This window comes from Channa argus, chromosome 18 (genome assembly GCF_033026475.1).
Source record: "Channa argus isolate prfri chromosome 18, Channa argus male v1.0, whole genome shotgun sequence".
NCBI lineage: Eukaryota > Metazoa > Chordata > Actinopteri > Anabantiformes > Channidae > Channa > Channa argus.
The window spans coordinates 379,380-391,510 of NC_090214.1; the positions used below are offsets into that span (position 1 = coordinate 379,380).

The 12,131-nt window shown below is 43.1% G+C and overlaps 1 protein-coding gene across 2 annotated transcripts in view; it reads left to right on the top strand.

Moving 5' to 3' along the window:
• The window catches only part of myo5b (myosin VB), a 32,206-nt gene extending 20,473 nt beyond the window's left edge, over positions 1-11,733 (top strand). For both annotated transcript variants that reach the window (XM_067483382.1, XM_067483383.1), the window contains exons 25-39: positions 231-350; positions 697-831; positions 987-1,052; positions 1,234-1,488; positions 2,037-2,131; positions 3,335-3,533; positions 3,620-3,713; positions 3,790-3,933; positions 5,029-5,180; positions 5,301-5,390; positions 5,477-5,627; positions 7,025-7,313; positions 7,569-7,743; positions 7,819-7,899; positions 9,857-11,733. In XM_067483382.1, coding sequence (XP_067339483.1) covers positions 231-350; positions 697-831; positions 987-1,052; positions 1,234-1,488; positions 2,037-2,131; positions 3,335-3,533; positions 3,620-3,713; positions 3,790-3,933; positions 5,029-5,180; positions 5,301-5,390; positions 5,477-5,627; positions 7,025-7,313; positions 7,569-7,743; positions 7,819-7,899; positions 9,857-10,009 — 2,199 coding nt within the window. In that variant the 3' untranslated portion in view covers positions 10,010-11,733. The remainder of the gene's footprint in view (positions 1-230; positions 351-696; positions 832-986; positions 1,053-1,233; positions 1,489-2,036; positions 2,132-3,334; positions 3,534-3,619; positions 3,714-3,789; positions 3,934-5,028; positions 5,181-5,300; positions 5,391-5,476; positions 5,628-7,024; positions 7,314-7,568; positions 7,744-7,818; positions 7,900-9,856) is intronic.
• The last annotated feature ends 398 nt before the right edge of the window (positions 11,734-12,131 follow it).

A 12,131-nucleotide genomic window follows, 5' to 3' on the forward strand; every position in this document is an offset into this window, starting at 1 on the left:
TCTAAACTTCAAGCAGGAACCACATGTACTGTATGAGGAGTGATTTAAGGAAATACATTTTGTTGTGTTTAGAGTTTTTGGAATAACGTCACAGGAGGTCCAACGTGTACATAGTCTTCCTCCCTCTACAGCCCAACGTCACAATTATTGTTGCTTTTACATTTTTGTCTTTGTGTGATCTTGTGAATATCATTATATGAAGTGACTCTCCTCCTCCCATCATGCTCCAGTTCCAGCCCGGTCACCGGAGGAACCCATCCAATCAGAGCAGCCTGGAGTCTGACTCTAACTACCCATCTGTGTCCACCTCTGAGGTCGGAGACACGGAGGACTCCATTCAGCTGGTGGATGTGAGTCTGTGGCAGGAACTTTATTTAAAATACTTTAAGTTTCCATGAAGAGAAGTAAAGTTATTACAATGTTAATTCCTATTCACACACACTCACACACCAATGGAGGTGGCTGACCCACTGGGAACAATTTGGCGTTCAGTGTCTTGCCCAAGGACTCTTCGACACGTAGCTGGGATCCACTGACCCTGTGGTCCGTGGACGACTGCCTTAGCGACTGAGCTACAGGCGCCCCACATTAATGATCAAACACAAACACATGATCAGTTTTAGAGCAAGGTGAGAAGGGAGAGATGATGGTGAAGTCTTTTATAACCTGCTAACCTGATGCTGGGTGGTGTTGCAGGAGATGGGAGTGGAGAAGGCAGCGATGGACATCAGTCTGTTCATGAAGCTGCAGAAACGAGTCAGAGAGCTGGAGCTGGAGAAGAAAAGGCTGCAGATCAATGTGGACAAGATGGAGGAGCTCACCAAGCGCAGGGTGAATTTCTTCAGTCTGTTAAGAACAGAATGTGGCCAGAATCCTGTTTGTTAATTTGAATTATTTTAAGAATGACCCCCTGAGATCAGTAATCTCCTTTTAAATCCGATGATGATCCCACAGTTATTGCTTCATGTTTTATTTTATGTTTTTAGGGGTCTGAGGTGAGGAGTCCCACATCTGAGCAAGAGACAGCAGATCTGGCCTACAACAATCTCAAGGTAAAAAAATTACTCTCAATCACGAGTGCATCAGCTGATTTAACTGACACAGCCACTGATGATTTAGTGATAAAGTGTCCAGGCTGGGGGGAGACGAAGAATTAGCTGAGGTCTGATCACTCAAATAGGATGAAAACCAAATCTGAATCCATAACCTAAAAATCGTGTCATGTCCCCACAGAGACAAGAGCTGGAATCAGAGAACAAAAAACTGAAGAATGACCTGAACGACCTGAGGAAAACCGTCGCTGAGCGTGCGTCTCGGAACAACTCATCCAATGAGCTCCAGGACAGCTACAACCTGCTGCTGAGTCAGCTCAAAGCAGCTAATGAGGAGCTGGATGCCCGCAAGGAGGAGGTCCTCATTCTGAGGACTCAGATACTCAGCAACGCGCAGCTGCAGGAGAAGATCGAGCGAGAGAAGAACGGACACATAGTAAGTTAAAACACAAAGAGGATGTCACTTCAGGACGTGTGGAGAAGCTTCGTTAGTTTTAAGCTTTGAGGCGAACTTCTTAAAACCAGGCTGTACACGAGACAAAAAGGACATAAACAACAGGATCATCTGCATAAAAGCAGAGGCTTGTGTTTGTATGGTCTCTGTTTGTGGTGAAAATCTAAGAACCTGTGGTAAAAAATTCAGAGAAATTACTTCAGAGGTGTTAAAAAGACCAAAGAGTAATCGAATAGTGACTGCTGTGGTCAGTAGTGTTGGTGGTAAAATGTTTGTTGCTGTTCAGGATGTATTGCAATTGCTTTAAATCACCAGCTGAAACACTTGTGTTAAAATGTTTTTGGCCTTCACCTGCTGTGTTTATCTCTGTTATGACTGACTCGTATTTCCAACAGACAGAAAGAAAAGAGTGAATAGAGGATTTGTCAGACACCGTAAAAGGGAATTTATCAGAGTGAAAGTTAGAAGCAGTAAAGTGATGCTAAAAATGCTGCTGTGAAGTAGTTTGTGTGTTTCCTGTGTTTTAACAGGAGACTAACAAAGTTCCTGAGCTGAACAACAGCAAAGATCCTGTGGACAAAGACGAGGCTCTAAGATCCTATCACGGTCTGTGTGAGTCCAAGAAGTGAGTGGCACATTTTATCATCTAAATTCAGATTAGAACTGTTACAGATTAACTAGAGGAATGCATGGTTTCAAACAGAAGTGATCATCACCAGATTCTCATTCCGTCTTCCAATGTCAGTTTACATGACGCTGCTGGAACATATTTACTGCCATCATGTAGTATGTTCTCCTGTGATTATTGTGCACTACTTCCACCACTGTGTGTCACTGATGTGCTGCACTTGTTTCAGTCTCTGAGTTCCTTCACCTGAAACGTGGACGAGTGCTTTACTCACCTCTGTGCTGCTCGTCTCCATCGCTGCTGACATGCTGCTTCTGTCTTTTTCCCTCTGTCTCTGTCCCGCTGTCCTCTGCCTGGCCGCCAGTAACCAGCAGGACTGGTATTCTCTAAATGAAGATGGAGAGCTGGGTCTGGCTTACCAGGGCCTCAAACAAGTGGCCAGGTCTTCTTCTCATTGTGCTTCTGCTTTCTTTAAATCTTTCTACTCTGTAGAAGCTTTTAAACACACTTGTTGCAACAGAGACTGAGAAAAAGGGAAACTTTAAATGTATTATTTTTCTTTTGTAGTAAATGCTGTAAAGTTTATTTGCAAGATGAAATGAGTCCCAGACAAACAGTAGGCAGCATCATTTTTTACCTTACCAACAAAAAGGAGTTAATTCAGAGATTTTCTACAGTCACAAATAAATTGAATTCGAACATACAACACAGTAAATGTGCAAAATTTGTGTAACTGAATGTGAATGGTGTGTGCACATGGTGTGTAGCAGGATCGGTTCCTAACTGGTCTTTGGATTTAGAGAAAAATCTCCTTGAGCAGCAGCAACACAGAAAAATGGAGAAGCTTTCAGTTTGACTTAAAGAGGTGAAGCTGTCACACCTGCAGTTTATTAGCTGCTGATTGTTGTCACCTCTCTGTGCTGCTGATTGTGGTTTATTTAAGTCAAACTGAAAGGTTGTTTTTTGTTTTGGCAGTAACTTTACTCTTACATGTGTTATCATGTGTACATGTGTAATCCTCATGTACTTGACAATAAAATACTAAAACAAGGTGCTCAGAGTTGTGTAACACCACCTTAAAAGTGATGATGATAATAATAATAATAATAATAATAATAATAATAAAGCATCTCTTCAGAGCCCCCCCCCCCTCGTTTCCACATCGACATCAGTTGGTAACTCTTTCCTCCTAATCCTCAGGCTGCTGGAGGCCCAGCTTCAGTCTCAGTCCCGGCAGCACAAAGATGAACTGGAGGCTCTTCACACTCAGATTGAGCTGCTGAAAGACGACATCGAGAAGAAGCAGGAGATCATCAACTACACAACGTCTCTGTCCCCGGAGGCTCAGGTGGAGTACAGCGTCCAGCAGGAGATCACACGGCTTACCAACGACAACCTGGTGAGGATGTTTCCCATTGCCGTGGTGACACAGAGAAGACGCTGATGCTGAGCTTCACCATGTTGTCTGTGTTTTCCTGTTTGTAGGACCTCAAAGAGCTGGTGGAGAAACTGGAGAAGAACGAGAGGAAGCTGAAAAAGCAGCTTAGGATCTACATGAAGAAGGTCCAGGAGCTGGAAGGTAACATGAATGATAAAACGCAGCTGTGGTCATGTGTAGAGGACAGATGCTGATCTCGTCTCTGTCTCTGTATCAGCTTCTCAGGCTGCGACTCCGACCAGCAGAGCCAAACCTGAGCTCATCCGTCAAGTCACTGTCCAGAGGAAGGAGAAGGACTTTGAGGGGATGTTTGAGTACGCTACAGAGGACGAAGCCCTGCTGCTTAAGACTCTCATCTCAGGTCAGTGTCCACAGTGTCTTACCTCTCCTCTTTAGTGAGCTGAACCTGCTGCAAGTTCATGTCCTGGCTGCAGCACCTTATGTCACCTCTGTTTACTAAGGCTGCAGATGAGTCCTGACGCAGTTTGCTGATTAGATGTTTGAAAGAGATTTGTGGTAAAACTGAATGTAGACCAAAGTCGCGGGGAGCTGTTAGATATCAGGAAATTAGATATTTAAACATGAGGTGAACACAAAGGTCACTGGCTGCTCCAGATGCCTTATGTGATAAATCATCCAATTAGCTGCAGCGTTTCACTGAGCTGCAGGTTTGACACCTTTCACACTCGGTTTCCTGCTGCAGCTCCAACTGTGGCGATTAATCAGCAGTTGTCCTCATTTACTTCACTCCTTCTACTCATCTGCACTTTAACTTAAATATATTCACGTGTTTTTTTTCTTCAGGAAAGATTGAGGTGTTATTAGAAACTAGAAAAACAGCATCTGCTGTTTTGTTTGGATTTGTTATATTGTTTAAAATCTGATTTAAAATATCTGCAAACTCTGATTTTAATGTAATTTATTTCTTAGAGTTTTTCTTTTATTCTTTTTATTATCAATTTTTTTTTTTGAGAAAACAGTAGGTTTGTCATTTTGCATGTAAAGGTACCAACAATTATGTCTACATCTATAAATGAGTAAATGCAACTGAATCTGCAGCGATGCCATCTTTTTTACCTGCACAAACACAGCTTAAAAAAGGAGGAAAGTGAATGTGACAGGGGGACAAAAGGCTGCAGGAAGCTGCATCAGAAGACCTTTCTGAGTTTCATCTTGAGGTTAAGTCACGTCAGCTGGACTTCTTTTATCTTTGTTGGTTTCTGAGTTTCACTGTTTCCCCAAGTAGCTTCTTCACTAAACACACGAATCATGATGTAACTTCAAAGAACAAAGAAATGAAGACAAAACAGAGACAAACAGAAAAAGCGAACCGATTAAATAAGACTGTTTGTTTCTTTTGGAGATACCATGAAAAGCTTTACCCTGTCTGCTTTCACCATTTGGTGACCGGCTGTCCTCTGTGTGAATGACTGACATGTGCCCTTGTGTTTTTAAGATGTCAAACCTGGCACAGTGTCTGCTACCGTCCCCTGTCTGCCCGCATACATCCTTTTCATGTGCATCCGCCACGCCGACTACATCAACGATGACCAGAAGGTGGAGTCTCTGCTCACCTCCACCATCAACTCTATCAAGAAGGTCCTCAAGGTCGGACCCTACACACACACACACACACACACACACACACACACACACACACACACACACACACACACACACACACACACTCTGTTCCTTCTATTTTAACTGTTTGTATTCACCGTGCAGAAGAACAATGACGACTTTAACATGACGTGCTTCTGGCTGGCCAACACCAGCCGCCTGCTCCACTGTCTGAAGCAGTATAGCGGGGATGAGGTGAGAGCCGCTCCCTTACAGTCTGTGTGTTAGATCTGACGTAGTCAGGCCGCGTGTTCACTTGTGTGCTGTCATTTCTTGTCCAGGCTTTCATGACCCAGAACACAGCCAAACAGAACGAGCACTGTCTGAAGAACTTCGACCTTGCCGAGTACCGACAGGTGCTGAGCGACCTCTCCATCCAGATCTACCAGCAGCTCATCAAGGTGGCCGAGGCCATTATCCAGCCCATGATCGGTGAGTTTGTCACAATTTAAGGGTTTTCATATCAAAATATTAGAAAGATGTTGGAATTAACAAACTAACGTGATCATGAATTAAATGATCAGTTTAAATCCTCAGATTTATCTCCTGGATACAGTGTTTGAGTTTGAGTATTCTTCATCTTCCATAGCGAGAGTGAAAACTGAGCAAGAGGTACTTACGTTCTTAACGGTGAAGGCACAAGGAAGCGTTTGTTGAGCCAATTATAATGCTTTCACTACATGGCTCTGAAGATATGTTTGTACATTTTTAAACATGATGAAGATCCATGTGATGAGGATCAGGGACCATCCAGGTGTTTGGTGATTCTGCATATAAAGCCACATATTTGGAAATGAAAGTCTTCACTGTGTTGTGAGTGAGTAAACCACAGAGCCACAAACTGGATCTGCAGCAGTTTCACTTAGTGACATGATCCATGTAGCAGAGAGCGACGCCGCTCTGCAGTTTCACAGATGAACCACAGCTGCTCGATGCAAAGTTTGAAAAGAAGTACCACTGTGTGGGGGTCAGAGCACTGAGAGACAAAGATTGTTGGTGGAAACCCTCCTGTAAGGCAGCTTCGTGCAGAAATGTAAAAACCAGACTTAAAAAAATATTTATTTTAACCCGTCCCCCCCCTGGGGGAACAGTGGGTTGCTGCAGGGGTCATGTTTTACCCACAGAGCCACTGTTTGCTTATAACGGGAATGTGGAGTAATATTCTGTGTGGATTTCTGTTTTGTGTGTTTACATGTGATCATTTCTGAGCAGACTCAGCTTTACTGTCCAACACTCGGGGATTTTTCTCTCGTGGTGTTTCTGTGATGCAGCAGCAGTTGCTGCTCTGACTCATTTCACCATCCACTGATTCAAGATCTGAACCGCCGCCATCGCTGTGCTGTGTACGGCCGTTACCACGGCAACCACACCAGCTGCCGTCAGTGCATGACTTCTCCTCAGAGCCCGACCCAAGTGCAGTGTCGTCACAGGTGAAAATCCCCTCTGACACTGTCAGCAGGTTTACATAGGTCACAGCAACTGCAGGAGGAACAGAGAACTTCTCCAGAACTGTCACAATCATGTTCACCGCTTTGATCTGAACAAGCCTGACATCTGGAGAGCACAGAAATACGTAAACATGCTCATTAAAGCAGAGATGAAAATTTTCTCCTCACAATCAAAGGGCAAATGTGACTGAATCAGCTGTGAAAGCTTAAAACAACAGGAGACAGGTTCTATCCAAAACTGTTCCTGAACTGTTGGTCAGTGTTTTACGATCAGCTCATGCTTTCTTCCTCTGTTACTCAGGAATCCTCTGAGGTGTCCTCTTACCTTTAGAATGTTCTTTCTCTTTCTTATTTCTGTCTCTGTCTCGCCTTGTGTCTCAGTGTCGGCAATGCTGGAGAGCGAGAGCATTCCCAGTCTGGCGGGTGTGAAGCCGATGGGCTACAGGAACCGCTCGTCCAGCATGGACGGAGATGGCCCCAGCAGCTACACCCTGGAGGCTCTGATCCGACAGCTGGGGCAGTTTAACGGCATCATGAGGGATCATGGCCTCGACCCAGAGATCGTGGGTCAAGTGGTGCGTCAGCTGTTTCACTGCATCAATGCCATCACCCTCAACAACCTGCTGCTACGCAAAGACGTCTGCTCCTGGAGCACCGGCATGCAGCTCAGGTACAGCCACAGAGACAGACGTCACCTCTGCTATCCTGGTCTATCCTGCTAAGTCTGTGGAATCAGTTCTATGATGTCTTGGTTCAGATGGAAATGTAACATAAAACACAGATGGGGAAAAAAGTTTGTGTTATTGACAACATCAGGTCATGTTGAGGTAGTTGATAGGAGAATCCTGAAGGAAAGACTTCATGTAAAGTTTCATCTTTATGTAAAACAGCAGAAATTGACCTTTTTCTTTTCGTGTGTGTTCAGGTACAACACCAGTCAGATGGAGGAGTGGCTCCGAGCGAACAACCTGTATCAGAGTAAAGCCGCAGCCACTCTGGAGCCCATTATCCAGGCCGCTCAGCTGCTGCAGGTCAAGAAGAAGACTTCTCAGGATGCCGAGGCTATCTGCTCTCTGTGCACCGCTCTCACCACGCAGCAGGTAAACCATCAGCCTATCGATGGACCAACTCCGCTGACTACTAGAGATCAATGCATTTTTCTGTGTCTCTTGCAGATTGTGAAGATCCTGAACCTCTACACGCCTCTGAATGAGTTCGAAGAACGAGTCACCGTGTCCTTCATCAGGAACATTCAGGTGAGAGACACCAACACCACACGAGTAAAGCTCTGTTTCCTCTGCAGCAGCAGCGGCAGGTAACATCTTAAGGTGAACGGGTGAATACTGTGTTCACAGCATAGTGTGGATCCAGTTAATCAATTTCCATCCTCTGACCACACGTCTCACTTTAGCTTTAGGATAACATCCCTGATGGATAACTCCTCATATGGAAACACGTCCCCTGTGTGCATCATGGATCCACATGAGGCCTGAGCTGCTCATGACAAACAGCACAAATCAACCTGTAGTTAGGAGTAGGTGATAGTGTGCAGTCATAGCTCTGCCTGTCAAAACTAGTTCTTAGTCACCACTATGAGGTGTGAAGTGCTTTTACTGACAGATTAATGCACTACTTCCTGTCAGCAGTTTGGATCAGGTTCTAATATCTTAAAACGTGTGACTGTATCTCTCTGGTTTCATGTCCATTGTTGTATGGTCGTCCACTTTCTGATGTGTGTTGATGATTTACTGTTGAGCTGAGCTGGTTTATGAAGACTAACAAACACTAGATCAGAGTTTAAAGCTTGTTTGTTTATTCATGAATTAAAGGGACATATATGGCAGAACCAAACCGATACAAAACCACTGCTGCCGTCCAGTGTAAAAACACTGACACAACAGCATTCAAAAACCCATAATGAACTTTATTTAGACCGAGGAAGAACTACAGTTACTAACTTGTGGAAAAAACAAATTAAAGGCCTAGAATCCAAGGTGTGGTTTTCTCCTCCACCATAGTTTTAGTTACACAGGATGTTTATTGACAGAGTGTGATAAAATTAAAATTAACTCTGTGGTTTCGTGTGTTTGTGTGTTTTTGGCAAGTTTATCTAGGGAGAAAGTAGCCGCCACAGCAGTCAGTCTGTGGCCACTTTTATTAGGTAACTGCTAAATGCAGATATCTGATCAGCCAATCATGTGGAAGCAACTTGAAAAGCAAGTCAAATTACAACAGTTATGTTGTTGTTGAGAACAAACATGAGGAAGCTGTGATCTGATTGTTGCTGGTTTCAGTATGAGATAAACTGCTGACATCAGAACAACAACCAGCTAGTTTACCAGCTTCAGAAAGCTCCCCCAGCAGGATAATGCTACGTATCACGAAGCAAAAGTTGTCTCAAGCTTCTTACAGTGACGTGAGCTCACTTCAGTCCATCAGGCTCCACAGTCTCAGCTTAGAGTCCAGCAAAGAACTTTTGCATGTGATGGATCTGCTGCAGCAGCAGCTGTGAAGTGATCAGTCAGTCACAGTAATAATTCAATCAATTGAACTTTATTTCTATGTCGCCAATTCACAACAATAAATTAAATAAATTCAAGACTATAAAGATGTATAGAGAAAACTTAACAAATCCTCCTTGAGCAACACTAGGCAACAGTGGAGAGGAAAAACTCTTTTTAATGGAAGAAACCTCCAGCAGAACCAGGCTCAGGGTGTGCGGCCATCTGCCTTGACCGGTTGGGGTCAGTGGAAAGTAAAGAGAGAAAAGAAAAGAGCAACAAAAGCAACAACATAACATTGGGCAGGTTGGTAGGACCAATAGGTGCAGACTGGAAGACACACAGCTTCAAAGCCAGAGACACCTGCAGAAAGGGACAGAGAAGCACAAAGACAACCACGGGAGCGCTGCTGTACATGAAGCTCTATCTGTAATATTTGGGGGGAGAATCTGGTGAATTCTTTCTACTACAATTTCTGCTACAATTTTATTCATAAAGAAAGTCATGAAGTCTGTGCTGCTCAAAGTTAGGGGGAACTAGGCTCAACAGAACTATGGCTCTTAGTCAGAATGGCTACAGTGCTGAACAGAAACTGGGGGTGGTTTTATTGTAATAGAGAGGTGTATCTAATAAAGTGCTCAATGACTGTACAGGATGTGATTCAGTTTCCTTCCTCTTCTCGTTTAACCACTGTTTTTGTGTTTGTGTCCAGAAATGTCTTCAGGAGAGAAATGACCCCCCTCAGCTCCTGGTGGACACCAAATACACCTTCCCTGTCCTCTTCCCATACACCCCGTCTGCTCTTAGTTTGGAGACACTGCACATCCCAGCCTCCCTAGGCCTGGATTTCCTCACCAGAGTCTGACATCTCTTACAGGGTCCAGATCACACCTGGTTTTACTCCACAGCCCTCGGTGAATGGAGCACACTGCTCTACAGACAGAGACATGTCTCACCACCTACTTTGAGTTTGTCTGTATATTTGAGTTTCATGTTCTCTTTGTCTACAGCCTCTCTGGTGTTTTCCTGCCTTGACAGTGGACCAAATATGTTCAGACTCATATATTAACTCCGTGTCATCTCAGTCTGTGATTAATCCATCATGTGCCTTAGGTTTAAGTGGATTAGACCCAGTCTCATCACGACGACTTGGCCATCGTCAGAGTCCTGCTTCATTTTATGTCTTTGTCTAGTTCTGCTATAAAGTGTAAAGAACAGGAGCAGCTTTTTCTCCAGAGTCCAGTGAACCAAAAGGAACAGAAAAGTTTGTGAGAGCATGAGGAAGGTCAGTGAGAAGGTTCAAAAAGCTCAGGCAGTATGAAGTGAAGTGAGTCTCAATAGCTGTGTTACACGCCTGTATCACACGTGTCCTGTCCACAAATATCAGACAATTCGAATAAATGACACTGAGGTATCATAACATTTATTAACAAGATATTTGGCTTCTGTTGTTCCTCTTCATGTTAATGTGCTCACTTTAACATTTCTGCAGCTCCTCGTGATGCATTCAGGTGTTGATGGAAAACAGCTGCTTCCATGCAAAGAGATTTATTTTTTCATTTCGATGCATTCACCTTCAGCTCCAAAATACCATTTTACAACAAGGAAAACTCTCATCATAGTGGGCTTGTAGTTCTGTCTTTGTCACAAACTAAAGTTCCTCAGAATGGACAAAGAAAAGAGCTGTAAACTACATGAGAATCTCACCCAGGACAGGACACATGTGGATGAGATGGAAGAAGTTTGTTTGTAGTTTCTAACAGATGTCACCAAGTACATCTGTTACAGCTTTTGTGTCTGATTTCTCTCAGTGAGGAGGTTGTGTTAATACTTTAATAAGAGCAATAATGAAGATTTTCTGTGTGTGCTGCAGCTGGATCAAGACGTGTCGTGGGGACAGTAACAATCACTAAGCCGAACCTGTACAGTTCAAAGACCATGAATCAGAAATAACTGATATTTTGGTTGTCTCTTTTTCTGTTCACTGATTGTGTCTTTACGTTTAATTACTGGATGTGTGCAGAACTGGCTTTAGATTTTTTGAAATGTGACTTAATTTGTTTAGATTTTTTTGGTTTAAATCTTAGCTTTTTATATTTCTGTGGAAAATCTTTTTACTGTGACATTTTAATTTCTTACACCTTCTATTTGAGCATTTTTTACTTTGTGTGATTCGTACTGATTAATTACGACAACCTATAGATTTTAAACTGAGACGGAGTTGCTCTGCTGCTTCCTCCTGTCTTAGAAAACAGTTTGCTGCCATTGGTCACCACACCATCATCTGTCACTTTGTCTACACTGACCTGAGACATCGGGTCAAGACCCATGTGCCACTATGGGATGATGGCAACTTTAAGTCTGAGAATTGTTTAGAGACTGTAATTCTAATAAACTGCCTGTCAGAGGACTTTCACAGTTTAGCTATAATAAAGATGTGAAGAGCTGCTTTACAAAAATGAACTTTTATCTATAAATAATGTTGGAGGTGGATGTTTAATAGAGAGCCCATATTAATAACTACATTTTCATGTTTTAAACTCCTGGTGATTCTTTACATTTAATGAAAGCAGAGTTTCTTCTATCTCATTTTGTGGTGAAGTTCTTCCTTTGAAACCCAATGAGGTTCATGTTGGTTTGAGAAACACTGATGTAAACATTTAAGGCACAAATTAATTTACTGTATTTTATAAAATATACACTAAAAAATGAAGTGACTGGGAATCAGCTTTGCAAATGATTTGATGGATAAAAGTTAAATTTACCGTAAAATTGTTTTTGAAGACAAAAGAGGCAAATGTATTTATAACAGTTTCTCAGTTTGAACCTGTTTGGGGTTTGCATGTTCTCCCCATGTTTGTATGGGTTTCCTCCTGTTCCCTCCCACAGTCCCAACACATGCATGTGAGGTTCATTGGTCTTTAGGTGTAAATGTGATGTATGTATGTATGTATGTATGCATACATGGATGTCTGTGGGTGTCTGTC